The sequence below is a fragment of the Anomaloglossus baeobatrachus genome, chromosome 5 (genome assembly GCF_048569485.1).
Source record: "Anomaloglossus baeobatrachus isolate aAnoBae1 chromosome 5, aAnoBae1.hap1, whole genome shotgun sequence".
In the NCBI taxonomy this organism is placed as follows: domain Eukaryota; kingdom Metazoa; phylum Chordata; class Amphibia; order Anura; family Aromobatidae; genus Anomaloglossus; species Anomaloglossus baeobatrachus.
In genome coordinates, this window is record NC_134357.1 from 70101533 (window position 1) to 70118699 (window position 17167).

The following is a 17167-nucleotide window of genomic DNA, read 5'->3' on the forward strand; positions in this document are numbered from 1 at the left end:
TTACAAGCGCTGTCACGGAGGTGAGTACTGTACTCCCTCCCCCTCCCCCGGCCCCCGCTCCCACGGCAGTGGTGGGAGTGGTGTGGATACGTTGGTAACCATGCTCGCATGGTTACAAGCCCATCAAGGTCCTGCTGCGCCGGAAGGTCCACACGCACACACACAAACATACACACACATCAGATCACACTCACACTCACTCTCATACACACCTCACACACACCTCACATCGCATCCACATACTCACGACATCCTGGGATATCGCTTGCTTCTCGGCGGCGAAAATGTGCTGTTGTGATCTTCCAGGACCTGACGGAGGATCACATGGCCAGAAGCATGTGATATCCCCGGATGTTGTGAGTATGACCGCGTAAGTGCGATATCGTCAGTGTCTGTGTGTGTGAGTGGATGCGATCGGGTGTGTGTGAGTGGATGCGATCGGGTGTGTGTGAGTGGATGCGATCGGGTGTGTGTGAGTGGATGCGATCGGGTGTGTGTGTGAGTGGATGCGATCGGGTGTGTGTGTGAGTGGATGCGATCGGGTGTGTGTGTGAGTGGATGCGATCGGGTGTGTGTGTGAGTGGATGCGATCGGGTGTGTGTGTGAGTGGATGCGATCGGGTGTGTGTGTGAGTGGATGCGATCGGGTGTGTGTGTGAGTGCATGCGATCGGGTGTGTGAGTGTCGGCAGAGGAGCAGGGCGTGCTGGAGGAGGCTGGGAGCCGAGAGGCTGATCATGGGGAAGAGGGAAATGCTGATGCTGAAGGAGGCTGGGATGGGAAGGCTGGGAAGAAGGAGGCTGGGAGGAGAGAGGCTGATCCTAGGGAAGGCTGGGGAAAGGAGGCTGATGCTGAGAGAGGCTGGAAAGAGAGAGGCTGATGCTGAGGGAGGCTGGGACGAGGGAGGCTGATGCTTAGGGAAGCTGATGCTGGACGAGGCTGGAAGAACAGAGGCTGATGCTGGTGGAGGCTGATGCTTGGGGAGGCTGATGCTGAGGGAGACTGGGAGACGAAGGCTGATGCTGAGGGAGGCTGGGAGGAAGGAGGCTGGGAGGAGAGAGGCTGATCCTTGGGAAGGCTGAGAAAGGGAGGCTGATGCTGAGGGAGGCTGGAAAGAGAGAGCCTGATGCTAGGGACAGAGACGCTGATGCTGGGACGAGAGAGGCTGATGCTGCGGGCAGAGAGGCTGATGATGCGGGTAGAGAGGCTGATGCTGGCGCAGCATGGCGGATGGAGCACGTTTGGTAATGCGCAGCATGGCGGATGGAGCACGTTTGGGAGTGCGCAGCATGGCGGATGGAGTACGTTTGGGAGTGCGCAGCATGGCGGATGGAGCACGTTTGGGAGTGCGCAGCATGGCGGATGGAGCACGTTTGGGAGTGCGCAGCATGGCGGATGCAGCACGATGGCGAGTGCGGAGTATGGCGGATGGAGCATGTTTGGGAGTGCGCAGCATGGCGGATGGACCACGTTTGGGAGTGCGCAGCATGGCGGATGGAGCACGTTTGAGAGTGCGCAGCATGGGAGATGGAGCACGATGGGGGGTGCGCAGCATAGGGGATGGAGCACGATAGGGAGTGCACTGCATGGGGGATGGAGCACGATGGGGAGTGCCCAGCATGGCGGATGGAGCACGTTTGGGAGTGCGCAGCATGGCGGATGGAGCACGATGGGGAGTGCCCAGCATGGCGGATGGAGCACGTTTGGGAGTGCGCAGCATGGATGATGGAGCACGATGGGGGGTGCGCAGCATAAGGGATAGAGCACGATGGGGGGTGCGCTGCATGGGGCATGGAGCACGATGGGGAGTGTGGAGTATGGCGGATGGAGCACGTTTGGGAGTGCGCAGCATGGTGGATGGAGCACATTTGGGAGTGCGCAGCATGGCGGATGGAGCACGTTTAGGAGTGCGCAGCATGGGAGATGGAGCACGATGGGGAGTGCGCAGCGTGGCGGATGGAGCACGATGGGGAGTGCGCAGCATGGGGAATGGAGCACGAAGGGGAGTGCGCAGCATGGCGGATGGAGCACGTTTAGGAGTGCGCAGCATGGCGGATGGAGCACGTTTGGGAGTGCGCAGGATGGGAGATGTAGCACGATGGGGGGTGCGCAGCATAGGGGATGGAGCACGATGGAGAGTGCACACCTCCCCCCAACACACACACACGCGCGCGCGCGCACTGCACAACACACCACACACACACACTGGAAACCACAAACAACTGCCCTACACAGACAGCCACACACAGACAACGCTGCACACACAAATATACGCACATACCGCACATATATATAACAAAAATCATACATAAACTACACAATACGTAAATTCTAGAATACCCGATGCGTAGAATCGGGCCACCTTCTAGTATATATATATACATATATATATATATATATACACACATACACACCTTTATATATTAGATATCCGCGTATAGCTGACGATTCTGTCTGCGTTTCGTCATTTTAATGACCCAAAAAACGGTGCATGCAGCTTTTTTTGGGTTGTCAAAATGACGGCTAGCGGTTAATGTGTGATTGGTGAGGACTCTCTGCAGAATTGGAGATTTTCCAGTGATGGTGGACTGTGGAAGGTTGGAGGTCAGTATACACAGGAGGATCTCAGCTCCCCCGGTAAATGCATCACATGGGTCCTCTCTCTGGAGGATGGTGCAGGGAGGGCAGCTCTGTGTTCAAAGAGGCAAAGTCCGGCAATATAAGAAAGTTGTTTCCAGCATCACATCCAAGAAAAAAGGTTATAATCCAATTTTATTCCATAACTTGTGCAAATCTAGCAGGATATGTCTAAGACTAAGAACCTCTTTTAGGTGTGAAATGTGTCAGACATTGTTCAGACTTCGTGGACATTCATCCAATCTAATGTTGGTTTTAACCTTATGGAATAAAATTGGTTTTTAACCTTTTCTTGGACGTGATGCTGGAAACAACTTTTTTCTATTGCCAAAGGTTTGAGGAGTAGAGGCAGAGTTTATGACGCGGTATGCGACAGAGCAGTAAGGGATGCCAGGCTAAGGAACAATCCAAAGGGCTTTATTGGAACCACAAAGATAAAGCACCAAACATAAATATAGATCCTTAATGTGTGCAAGGAGTCCACAACAAAACAAAAGATCCAGGGGCGCCTCCCGGTATCCAACACCAGGGAAAATATGGCAATGGTCCTTATATGAGTTCCTTGAGTCCAACAGGGTGAACAACAAAACACAATCCCACGTGGCCACTGATCTCCAGTCTGTGACAGTCCATACACAGGCTCTAGGATCCAGCCTCAGCTATAAATCCTAATCCTTCTCCAGCGGAGATCTAACTAACTGAACTAACATGGGTCTCATTGTTCTCCTCTCCTGGGATCAGCCCCTTAGAGGGGCAGAAGAGTCCAACTCTGCCTGGATATTTGATACATGAATGGACTTTAGACTCCTGGCTCTGTCTTGTTTACCAAGTTGTGGATTAGAGAAGTCCCATGCTGAGAAGAACAAACAATCCCCCACGAGTAGTACATACAGGACAGTCAGGGAGAGACAGACTATTACACCATGAGCACAGGCGGGGGAGGGACACTCTGTTACAACCCCTCCCCCCCTCAATTTGTGTACGGACTAGTGACCTCAACAGGTTGCTTGTCAAGTACACGTAAACATGGTGGACCTGACTCAGTTTTCCTCCTGCCTGGACAATCCGTCTGCATCTTGGCTGTTGGCTCCAGGTTCTTTAGTGTATGATGAAGATGTAGGGTTGAATGTTTGGCACCAGTTTGTATCCTCCTTCACTTAAACACTGCTTCCTGCACCCACAAATTGGCATTGTATATCTCCCACATCATTGCCTAGGAGAATGTCTGCAGGAAGGCCACTCATCACACCGATTATGCATGGTTTTGCCCGAAAGCCATAATCCAGGGTCACACTCACTCTTGGAATATATCTCTAAGTACCTCCAGCCAATTCAATGGCAATTCCTGGTCCCTTTTGAATTGCTTCTGGTTGAATTACTCGGGGATCTGCTATGGTGAGAAAAGCCCCAGTGTCACGAAAGCCAACAACTTTTTGGCCATCCAGCACAACCTCCTGTAGATGTTTATACTGAAGATCATAAGAACGGGTGGCTGTGGATCGCACTCCAGAAACTCCTGTTAGGGAAGTCAACATATCAGAGTCACTTGGCAAATCATCAGGGCCTGAATCCAGCTCTTCTCCTGTTGAGGGTGTCTGTAGATAATGGACAGGCAAAGGTGGTCTGCAGCTGTTCTGCCTCTGAACACCTGGACAGTGAGCTAGCAGATGACCAGGCTGCCCACATTGATAACATCTGTGCTGCATCTCTCTCCTTCCAGTTTGCCTTCTGGAGAAGTAGGTAGGAGACCTTGGTGACTGATATTGAGGTGCAGGTGCCAGAGGTGGTTGTCGATTTGAAGGATGACTTTGCTGGATAGATGGGCATGTGGCCCGCAGATGCCCGGGATGCCCACAGCTATAACATCTTCGCTCTTCTACTTTCTCTCCTCGTCGCATTCCAGAAAATGTGGTAGAAACAACTGGAGGCACATTCACACTGGTATCCACATGAGGTGGTGATCTAGGAGGTCGAGGAACATTGGGCACTGAAGGACAAGGAACCTCTGGTGTTGGGGAGCTGGTCATTTTTTCTCCCTCCACTAGCAGCTTCTTCCACTAAGGTTTGAGTGAGCAACTCATCAGCTAGAGCAGCAGCTTGTTTCACTGTCTCTGGTCTCCTCTCGCGCACCCATTCCCGGATCTCAGTAGGGCACTTGGCATAAAACTGTTCTTTTAGGATGACCGGGATGAATGTCTCCTAAATTAAGGCCCCCTCTCCTTCCAGCCAGCAATGGCATACTTGTTTCAGTCTGTGGGCATACATCTTGAAAGACACTTCCCCCATCACAGGCTAGCGTACGGAACTGAGTTCTATAAGTATGGGCATAATGTTCTAGAATTGTCTGTTTTATCTCCCCATACTCACAATTCCACTGAGGGTCCATAGCTCTATAGGCGTCGGCAGCTCCACCCTCCAAGAGGCCCACCAGGTGTCTGACTCGCTCTCTTTTTGGGAATTCCATTAATCGGCACTGATGCTCAAAGTCCTGGAAGAAGCCCTCAATGTCACCTGCAGCTTCATTAAATGGCTTAAAGTCCTTGCGGGACACTCTGGAGAATTCCCTCATAGTTGGTGCTGTGGTTACAGTTTGTCTGGAGCCTCTAGCTGCTTCCACAGCAAATCTCCTCTCCAGCAATGCTGCTCTCTCTTGAGCTCTGCGAATGGCATCCCTCTTATCTTCTATGGTGGCCTCATCTCCAAGCAGTGCCATCTCCTCCTCATACCACACAACCCACTGACTTTTTTAGGTATTTACCTACAGCTCCCGTCTTTCCTCCCGTTGCTGTAGAAATCCTTCCTCGGTGCCAACTTGCAGGCAAGCGTTTTCCAAAGCCTCAATTAGTTGCTCCTTGGAGAGTCCTTTGTAGCCGACTCCTAATTCACGGGCCTTTGTTTTGAGGTTCGACATAGTCCAGTTCCTGAGGTTCTGGTTTCAGACGTTGATGGGCCGTTGTCCTCCATTTCTTCTGCTCTGATCCCGCCGCTGCCAACCAGTTTGTGACGGGGTATGCGACAGAGCAGTAAGGGACGCCAGGTCAAGGAACAATCCAAAGGGCTTTATTGAAACCACAAAGTTAAAGCACCAAACATAAATATAAATCCTTAAAGTCTGCAAGGAGTCCACAACAAAACAAAAGATCCAGGGGCGCCTCCCGGTATTCCAACAACAGGAAAATATGGCAATGGTCCTTATATGAGTTCCTTGAGTCCAACAGGGTGAACAACAAAACACAATCCCACGTGGCCACTGATCTCCAGTCTGTGACAGTCCATACACAGGCTCTAGGATCCAGCCTCAGCTATAAATCCTAATCCTTCTCCAGCCGAGATCCAACTAACTGAACTAACATGGGTCTCATTGTTCTCTTCTCCTGGGATCAGCCCCTTAGGGGGGCAGAAGAGTCCAACTCTGCCTGGATATTTGATACATGAATGGACTTTAGACTCCTGGCTCTGTCTTGTTTACCAAGTTGTGGATTGGAGAAGTCCCATGCTGAGAAGAACAAACAATCCCCCACCAGTAGTACATACAGGACAGTCAAGGAGAGACAGACTATTACACCATGAGCACAGGCGGGGGAGGGACACACTGTTACAAGGGGGCCCGAAAATTTTGGATTTATGGGGCCCTGAAATTCCTGGTGGCAGCCCTGGCTGGAGGGGCCTGGGGCGGCTGCCCGTGGTGCGTTTGTTTTCACTTTCATGGATCATGCCCCCGGGGCCATCACCAAGCAGCTGATTAATGCCGCTGGGAGCCGGCACTGGTTGAATAGCTGCAGACTGGCCAATGCAGAGATTCAGGTGCGCCCACACTGCACACTGTGCACGGCCTGTCCTGAAGAGGAGGGAGTGGCCAGGCAGCAGCTTCTTCTAGTGAGAGATGCCAGGAGGAGAACAGCCAATCAGGAGAGGGGGCGGGGCTTGTTCAGTACAGCTGTGGGAGAAGAAAATGATGAAAAGGAAAAGAGTGCAGGAGTGAAGAAGGAGTAGAGACCACAGAAAAGAGAAAAAGCAAACAGAGAGCAGAAAAAACAGCTAGAAGTGGAGAACAGAAGGAATAGAAAGAAAAAGCAGAGGACAGGAGGAGCAGCCAGGAAGACTCACAGGAAGTGCAGCAGGGAGGCTTGAGCCACTATCATCATCTCTCCCAGCACAGGAGCAGGTGAGTATTATAATGTACAAATGTCGGTAACACTACAGAAAAACTGCCCTGTGCTGTGCCATCACTCTGTGTGTGTGTTGCCCATGTGCCAATACTGTGTATGTGCCGCACCTGTGCTGTGCCATCACTCTGTGTGTTGCCCCGTGCTGTGCCATCACTGTGTGTGTGTTGCCCCTGTACTGTGCCATCACTGTGTATGTGTTGCCCCTGTGCTGTGCCATGACTGTGTGTGTTGCCCCTGTACTGCTGTGCCATTGTCGCGGGCGGAGGAGGGGACGCTGCGCTCACCCACTGCTCTGGTCCGGCTGCTGCTGCTCGGTGGTGGCTCGAGCGGTGGGCCGGATCCCGGGGACTCGAGCGGCGTTCCTCGCCCGTGAGTGAAAGGGGGGGGGTTAGGGTTTAGGGATATTGTCTGTGACGCCACCCACGGTTGTGGTGAGGTTGTGACACCACCGTTGCTCTGGACGGGGATCCCGGGAGCGGTGACAGGGAGCAGCTTGGATGTTGGTTCTCCCCTCCGTGGGTAGGGGGGTTGGTTGTCCCGGGGCCCAGGGAGGGGTAGGGATGGATGGCAGGCGGGTTACGGGGCCTGGTGAGGTGCAGGGTCGTGGGGGCAGCGCTGTGCCACATGGCACGGTGGTACTCACTCAGCCAGTAATTCACACAAAGTCTCTGGTCAAACAAACGGCTGGATGGACGGGTCCCACAGACGGCTGCGGTTGTTCTCCTCCCGGTAGGTTGATGGTGACTGCCTTTCCCTGCAACTATGTTGTGTTTACGGTTCCAATGGGTTCCCACCGGTAACCCGCTCCCCAGCTTGGATGGGTGCTAAAGGAGCTACTTTTGCCCACAGGCTCTGGCCCTGGGAACTGTACCCTTGGCGGTGACTGTGTTTCCCTCTACGGTGTGAGCTGTTGCCTTCAATCAGGTCTTGACTGCTGGGAAACCCCGGAGGTTCCCTTCGCTAATGGATTTGACCGGTTTTACGGCGACTCCTAGCCTGGTCGGGGTCCGTAAGCCCTGCCGGGTGGTGCTGGCTTCTCTTTGCTCTCCGGTCCGGTACCGCTGGGCCACCGCCCGTCCACGGTCCTTACGGTTCACTCCAATCGGCCTCTCCTGCAGACAGTCACCACCGTCTGCCAACCTTGCTGTTCCGTCCGGGCCACGTCCGGGGTGTGTTGGTGCAGTTCTGTGACGACCTGGCTTGTCCAGGGCGCCACACCATCACTGTGTGTGTGTTGCCCCTGTGCTGTGCCATCACTTTGTGTGTTGCCTCTTTGCTGTGCCATCACTGTGTGTGTTTGTTGCGCCTGTGCTGTGCGATCACTGTGTGTGTGTGTGTGTTGCTCCTGTGACATCACTATGTGTGTGTGTATTATCCCTGTACTTTGCAGAGTTTTACTATAGATCCAAAGGCTATGAAGAGGGTCATAATCGTTACCATTAAATGGGAGAGACATGTGAAAATGTATATTGTGTGTGGTGAGGAGCATGAAGAAGGACATCGCTACTTTAGGCCAAGTTCACATACTGCAGATTCTTTGGGGATTTGCGATGTGAACCCACTGGTCTTGGTGCAGTGGCCTTTGCTCAGTAATAGGACGGTGGTTATATTCAGACTCTATGTGGTGATATTTGGTCATAGAATGGTCGCGTTATTTTGCAATGTATTATTGGACTTTATATGGTGGGTGTTGTTCAGTAAAGGCCGTTTTACATGCTATGACATCGCTAATGCGATGTCGTTGGGGTCACGGAATTTGTGACGCACATCCGGCCGTGTTAGCGATGTCGTTGCATGTAACACCTATGAGCGATTTTGAATCGTCACAAAAACGTTCAAAATCGCTAATCGGTGACATGCCCCCCTCTTCCCAATTATTGTTGCTACTGAAGGTACGATGTAGTTCGTCGTTCCTGCGGCAGCACACATCGCTATATGTGACACTGTTGGAACGAGGAACCTCACCTTACCTGCGTCCAGCCCGCAATGAGGAAGGAAGGAGGTGGGCGGGATGTTCTGCCGCTCATCTCCACCCCTCCGCTTTGATTGGGCGGCCGCTTAGTGACGTCGCTGTGACGCCGAACAAACCGCCCCCTTAGAAAGGAGGCGGTTCCCTGGACACAGCGACGTCGCTAGGCAGGTAAGTACGTCTACAACAAAAAGAGAAAGAAAAGCGATCAGACATCCAATGCAAGTAAATATATATTTTTATTGGTGCAAGTGCATGGCATAGGGATAGGCATAAAAAGAGGGCATACAACGGTGGTGTCAATTCATCATAATAATGCTGACAGTGCTAATAGTACCACCCCTGACGCAGGCATCCGCCGAAACTGACGTCCGTCGGGTGGGGGGCTCCGGTGAGTGTACTATGATGTTCATGGTGGATTATTTACATACATTGGTATGGGTATTTTGACCTGTTTGGCCGCTGGTTGGTGGGGTGTTTCTGTGGAATTCATAGACATTGATATATGTGTTATACCCCATGGTAGGGGATTTAATATGGAGGTTATTACCATTGTCTGATGCATTCCCCGGACACTCTCCGCCACCAGTGGTACTATTAGCACTGTCAGCATTATTATGATGAATTGACACCACCGTTGTATGCCCTCTTTTTATGCCTATCCCTATGCCATGCACTTGCACCAATAAAAATATATATTTACTTGCATTGGATGTCTGATCGCTTTTCTTTCTCTTTTTGTTGTTGTTGTATGCTATGCGATTTATCCAAGGTCCTTATATACGCAGGCACCATTAATACAATATACATTGAGTATAAATTGGTAATATCATGATGGTGGAGTGTATGTTAAAAAGTTTATTGATTAGGTAAGTACGTCTGACCGGTCCATGCGATGTTGTGTGCCATGGGCACCGATTTGCCCGTGACGCATAACCGATGGGGGCGGGTACGCACACTAGCGATCTCGCTAGCGAGATCGCAGGGTGTAAAGCGGCCTTAACACTATGTAGTAGTATGTGTTATTTCTGACTATAAGCCGCCACCAGTAACGTGTGCCGCCCCCAGTAACGTGTACCGGCACTCAGTAAGGCCTAAAACACACTTCCGCAAAAAAAGTACGTGTCTTACGGTCCGTTTTTCGGGTCCGTGTTCCGTTTTTTAAGGGCGTTTCTTCGGTACGTATGGCATCCGTGTGATGGCGTATGCAAGCCGTGTGTGCGTGTGGAATGTCCGTATTGACATAAAATACGTACGTGTGCTGTCCGTTTTTAAAGGCCCGCATTCTTACCCAATTAACGATTTTAATCATTCATCATGAGATCCTGGTGTTGTTGTTTGCTTTCAATTGATCTGATAGATTGGAAACAAGTGTTGCAGATTTTGTGATGAAAAACGGACATGGACGATACGTGCTGAACACGGACATACTCCGTGTGCGGTCCGTGCAGGCACGGACCCATAGACTAAAGCGGGTCCGTGCCTGCGTGCTGCCGGCCAAAAACAGACATGTTGTCCGCGTTGAAAAGTGCACACACGTACTTACTTACGACACGGACACACGTTCCGTGTGATTTTACGTGTGTGTGCCATCTACCATTGAATAACATGGGTCTCCGTGTCTCCGGTACGTGCAAATACGTACCGCACACGTACAAAAAAAACGGATGTGTGTTGCTGGTCTAACATGCATAATGATTATTATGATAATATTTTGTTTGTGTTTTTTTATCAGTGGGGGGCCTTATTCAGACTTTTGCTATGGGGCCCCATGATTTCTATGTACGCCCCTGCTTATGACCCCAGTATATGGTGGCCTGTTATATCTCTCATATATAATTTTTGTCCGTTCTCTCTTCAGTTCATTGCCGCACCATACAATTATTTTTATTAATTGTTTTTACACTTAGAACAAATATGTTCATTTAAGCACTAGCTGAATTAATTGTATCTTGATCACTGTTTGAACTTTGACACCTTATGTGCTCTAGTTGGCGTCCTCTTTTGTTCAAACCCAAACTACATAATGGATGTTGTAAACTGTACAATATTCTAAAAATTCCATTGGACTTATCACACCTGGGTTTCCATGGCAGGGCAGAGGAACCACATTACACTCCATTCAGCATAGAACACAAGAGTGTGATCCCAGCCTTTACTGAAAGTGAACAAAAAATGTTCTGTACTCCAAACTTTACCAATAATCCTAACTTATTCCGCACACAACCTGACCCCACTTAGGTCTGCCATCTGTACTGGAAATATTGGGTGTTTCCATGTTACTGGTAGAACAAAAGACTCTGGAAAAGCAATATGGCTCCAAATAAAATCTAATAAAATCTGTGCTTCACGATATAAATCCCCCAGCATTGGAGCCCACTGTGCCCAAACCACAGTAAGCGGCCCTGTGTATGGCATTATTGTAGTAGGGAGGGCACATTTAACAATTTATAGGGTGTGTGTCTCTAGAAGCATAAGTTGAGCACAATGTATGTTGGCACTACAATATATGAGGGCACTATATATGGACACTAAAATGGCATATTTGCAGTTCTCCAGAATTAAAAGGCAAGGCACGGATGTTACAAAATAGTCACTGCAGCCGGAAATTAATTTGAGAGGTGTAATTTCTAAAATGGTGTCACTTTTTGGATTTTTCTGACAGTTTTGCCACCTCAGGGGCTCTGCAAATTTCGTCCACAATCTATTTTAGCAAAATCTGTGCTCTAAAGGCCTAATAGTGCTCTTTCCTTTTCAGCCCTATCTTTGGCAAAGCAGTAGTTTCTGATAACTTACAGGGCATCACCGCAATTGGAAGAAATTGCACAACAAAATGTGGGGTCCAGTTTCACCTTTTAACCCTTGTGTAACTGACAAACTTGCAGCTAATAAAAAAATGTGATTGAATTCATGGGTTTCCTGATGAAAAAGTGGGGACACAGTTTGAAATAAGTAGAATAAAACATCTACATTTTATCCAGCACTTTTGGATTTTCATCATTCTTAAACTAGCGCAGAAGAGTTCCACTTTTATTTGGTTCCTGATTATCCCTAAGGTTGAATGTAGACTTACGTCCATCAAGTTCAACCCATGACCTAACTTAACATGTTTGTCCAAACAGGTCTTTTTGACTACATGTAGGGTATTTCCATGCTCAGAAGAAAGTGTGTAGTAAACTGTAGGGTCCACATATTAATGTTACCTCTTGCAAAAGTGAAACATTTGGGGGAAAATCATCATTTGTGTGAAATAAATGAAAATTTTAAATATGATAACCTGATATTATCTAATTCTGTATAGTATATACAATGATAAAATCAGTGAGGGGTGTAGTTTCCAAAATGGGGTCACTTATGGGTGGTTTCTGCTGATTAGGTGCCTTAGGGGCCCTGTAAATGTGACATGGTGCCCGCAATCTATTTCAGCCAAATTTGTGTTCCAAAATTCAAACGATGCTCTTTCCCTTTTGTGCCCTGATTTTTGTCCAAAAGAGGTTTCTGACCACATCTAGGGTATCAGGTTGCTCAGCAAAAACTGTGTAGCAAGCTTTCGGGTCCATTTTGTCATGCTATCGATTGTAAAAGTGAAAATATTGGGAATAAATCAAAATTGTTGGGTAAAAATTATTTTTTTTTCATTCCACTTTGCATAAATTTCTATACAGCACCTGAAAAGTAAAAAAACCTTCCTAACAGACGCTTGGAACTATTTGAGGGGATCTGTTTTTAAAATGGTATCACTTGAGTTGTTTCCAATATATAGGCCCATCAAAGGCCATTTAAATCTGAATAGGTCCCTAAAGAAACAGACTGCAAATTTCTGTAAAAATTTAAAATTTCTGCTAAACATTTATCATCCTAACAAAATAAGCAAAATTTCTAAAAAGTATTCAGATGTAAAGTAGACGTACATGAAATATTATTTATTGATTATTTTGTATACCATGACTAACTGGTTTACCGGATATAAAAAATGAAAGTTTGAAAATGGAAAGTGTTTCAAAATTTTCATCAAAATTCCGATATCTTCACAAATAGTCACAAAAAATATTGACCTAAATGTACCGCTATCATAAAGTACAAGGTGTCACAAAAAACAGTATCAAAATCTGTGGGATTCGTCCAGAGTTATTACCACATAAAGTGACATTGGTCAGATTTAGAAAAAATTGTTCTGGTCATTAGGTTCAAAAACTGGCTCCGTTACTAAGGACCAGTAGAAGTTAAAAACATTTCCGAAACACTCTCCCTGGATGTAAAATACCTCTTGATTATCTTTACGTCTTTTTCCCCCAATTAAAAGTGGCACATAAAAATGAATACAAATGTTTATTAATACTTTAGTTTTAAAATATTTATTCATGTGTTTTTAGTGATCTATTTTGAGAATGAACTGAAGAGAGAAGTTATCATTGGACATGCAATGTTTCTCTCAACATCGAAAGCTCAACAGTAGTTAGAACTCTATAGCAATGAATGAAGAGAGACGGCACATAAACTGCCATATCTCGACTCAATGATAGTCGAAGATTAGCCAACATGGAGGATTAAGGTCCCCCGTTATGGAGATAAAGTTGCAGAAGTGAGACTCCTGTCTGTCACACATTTTATGTCATATCATCTTCTGAGACAACCCATTTAAATACAGTTTTTTCACCATCTTAAAACTATAGTAACAATATCAAGATGTCAGGATACAAATATACATTATATACACCTTTAATATTAAAAAAGGAAAATATACATGAATCATGTAATGATACAATGTGCAATGATATCAAATTTTTACTGTTAAATAAGTACAATATTGGAAATTACACAGTCAAGGGTGAAATTATTTGCACCATTGAAATTGTTCCATAAAAGAATTTTTTTTCACCCAGAATATTATTGCAATTGCACATGTTTTGTTATACACATTTAATTCCTTTGTGTGTATTGGAACAACACAAAAAAAGCAAAAAAAAGCAAATAAGACATCATTTCACACAACACCTTGAAAACACCAGAAATTGGTACGCAACAAAATTAATATTTAGTTGTACACTCTTTGGAATAAATAACTGTAATCCATCACTTTCCATAGCAATCACCAATCTTTTTTCACCTCTCAACTGGAATTTTGGACCACTCTTACTTTCCAAACTACTCCAGGTTTCTCCTATTTGAAGGCACCTTCTTCCAACAGCATTTTTAAGATCTCTGCACAGGTGTTCAATGGGATTTAGATCCGGACTCATTGCTGTCACTTCAGAACTCTCCGGCGTTTCATTTCCATTCATTTTTGGGTGCTTCTTGAAGAATGTTTGGGGTCATTGTCCTGCTGGAAATCACAGGATTTAGCATGCAAACTCTTCTTTCTGATACTGGGCACTACATTGTAACACAAATTTAGTTAGTAATTTTCAGATTTCATGATGATATTCATATAATCAAGGCACCCACTGCCAGAAGAAGCAAAACAACCCCAAAACATCTTTGAGCTTCCACCATATTTGACTCTAGGTACTGTGTTTTATTCTTTATAGGCTTCATTCTGTTTTCGGTAAACAGTATAATGATGTGCTTTACCAAAAAGCTCTATGTCTCATCTGTCCACAAAATGCTTTCCCAGAAGGATTTTGGCTTATTCATGTATGTTTTGGCAAACTGCCATCTAGCTTTCTTTGTCTTGTGTCAACAAGGGGGTCCTCCTGGGTCTCCTACCCTATTGTTTCATTTAATTGAAATGTCAATGGTTAGGTTGTGCCGACACTGATGCACCCTGAGCCTGCAGGACAGCTCGAATTTCGTTGGAACTTGATTAGGGCTGCTTATCCACCATCTGAATGATCCTGCATTGCAACCTTTCATCAATTTTTCTCTGCTGTCCACATCTAGCTACAGTGCCATGGGTTGTGAACTTCTTGACTATGTTGCATACTGTGGACAAAGGAACATCAAGATCTCTGGAGATGGACTTGTAACCTTGAGATTGTTGATATTTTTCAAAAATTTTGATTCTCAAATCCTCAGACAGTTCTCATCTCTATTTTCTATTCTCCATACTTAGTGTGGTACACACAGACACACAATGCAAAGGTTGAGTCACCTTCTGCAGCTTTTATCTAACTTCAGGTATTATTTTCATATTACCCACACCTGTTACTTGCCACAGATGAGTTTGAATGAGCATCACATGCTTCAAACAAAGTTGTTTACCCACAATTTTGCAAAAAGTGCCAACAATTTTGTCCAGAGCATATTTGGGGTTTTGTGTGAAATTATGTTCAATTTGTCTCTTTTTTTCTCTGTGTTGTTCCAATACATACAAACTAATAAACGTGTATAGCAAAATTTATGTAATTGCAATAATTTTCTGGGAGAAAAACCTCATTTTATTGATCAATTTCAAGGGTGTCAACTCTCTCGGCAATGACTATATATGAGAGGGAGTGCAGAGAGTGAAAATAGATAAAGACTCATCTATGCTGTCTCAGTTTCACCATCAGAAGAACTTTGGGATATATACATTATTTTCCCTTTTGGTGGAAGTATTCATTTTTGTGCTGTAGAAATAACATTAAAGCCTCTTCAAAGTAGTTTCACCACAAAAAAAAACCTTATGTAGGGTTACTTTGTTTTTTTTTAGAGAAATTAAGACATTTATTAGTTTTTTAAAAGCATCTTTAAATTGCTTATTCTTCAGAGTGTAAATTACAGGATTGAGCAATGGGATCAGTACAATATAAAGAAGAGAGAAAAACTTGTCCTGTCTTGAAGAATACATTGATTTGGGCCTCATATAGAAAGACATAACAGTGCCGTAGAATAGAAGTACAGATGTGAGATGGGAAGCGCAGGTCGAGAAAGTTTTACTCCTTCCAACCGCAGAGTGAATATTCATGATATTAAATACAATATAAATGTAAGAAACCAAAATAATGAAGAATGTTCCAATACCAATCAGTGCACCTAAAATGTATATTGTAACATTAACATGCAGTGTATCGCTACAGGAAAGCTTTAGCAATGGAGATATATCACAAAAAAAATGATCAATTAGGTTGGTTGAACAAAAAGATAACTTTGCGACTAAAACTGCAAAGCAAACAGGTTCTAATAATGCAACAATCCATACTGAGATGGCTACAACAAGGCAGGTTCTTAGACTCATGAGTACGGTATAGTGGAGTGGATGACAGATTGCCACATAGCGGTCATATGCCATAACTGCAAGAAGATTCATTTCCATACAACCAAAGCAAAGGAAAAAATACATCTGTGTTATACAACCAACCATAGACATGATCTTCTGTTGAGTTGAAAGTTTAATAAGAAGATTGGGGAGAGTGGTAGAAGTGTAAGAAATATCCACAACTGAGAGGTTACTCAAAAGTATATACATAGGAGTGTACAGGTGAGGATCGAAGACAATTGCCAAAAACACTGCAATGTTTCCAAAGATTACATTAAGGTAGATTATTAAAAATATAATAAAAAGAGGAATTTGAAGGTGAGGAAGATCGGAGAAACATAAGATTGTGAATTCTACTGCATGAGACTCGTTCCTTGATGCCTCTTTATACATGATTTTCTAAAAAAAAAATAGAATTCTGTTAGGTTAGTGACAGTTTTCTTTAGTTTAGGTTATATTCAATAATGAAGCAATAAATCATCAGTAGATCATTATGAATTAAAAAAGTTATCTGAGACATTTTTAAATTTTTCTTGTGAGTCTAATATCTGTCTGTTCTGCCCAGCAGAGATCTCTGAGTGCTCAAGTAGCCATAGACTGCTCCTGCCAGTGATTCTGCTACTTTATTTGACCATATGTCAACCGGGCAGTTCTTCCTCTTCTGGGTTGCTTTGTTGATGGTGTGGCACTACGGATGTCATGGGGATTGACAGCCAGCTCCCTGTAGTTTATCAATGAGGAACTGTCAATCAGCATGACATCAGCAGTGGTGCACTATTAACAGGGCAGAGTAGAAGAGAGGCACCTGCTCTGTCGACAGGGCTGTATTTTGCCTTCATGCTGCCCTAGGCACTTTAAGTGGTCGCGCCCCTTAGTGACAACGTAAAACTGAGTTTTCGCACACGACATCTGTTTAAGGCAGATCTACTCTGTAGCACACTTTAAAAAGTATCAATAAGAAACGAACCCCCCCCCCCCCAATGGGGATCACCACAGGCACATCAAAACATAGCATGAGTATAAAATATTCCCACCACATCGTCCCCACTTATATACTGTGACTGTGACACTGCCCCTAATAAACACCACACTGCCCTCCCTTATAAACTACTGTATATGCACCACACCTTCCTCGATTATGAAATATGATCTGTACATTGTGAGGAGGGAGCAGCATGATGTGAGGACAATGTGCCATGCATGCTGCCCCCTCCTCA

General features: G+C 45.7%; 1 protein-coding gene across 1 annotated transcript; it reads right to left on the reverse strand.

Moving 5' to 3' along the window:
• Positions 1-15335: 15335 nt before the first annotated feature.
• On the reverse strand, positions 15336-16343 carry LOC142312649 (olfactory receptor 5AR1-like). Its single transcript, XM_075351647.1, has one exon. The coding sequence runs from the start codon at positions 16341-16343 to the stop codon at positions 15336-15338; it is 1008 nt and encodes a 335-aa protein (XP_075207762.1).
• Between the last annotated feature and the right edge of the window lie 824 nt (positions 16344-17167).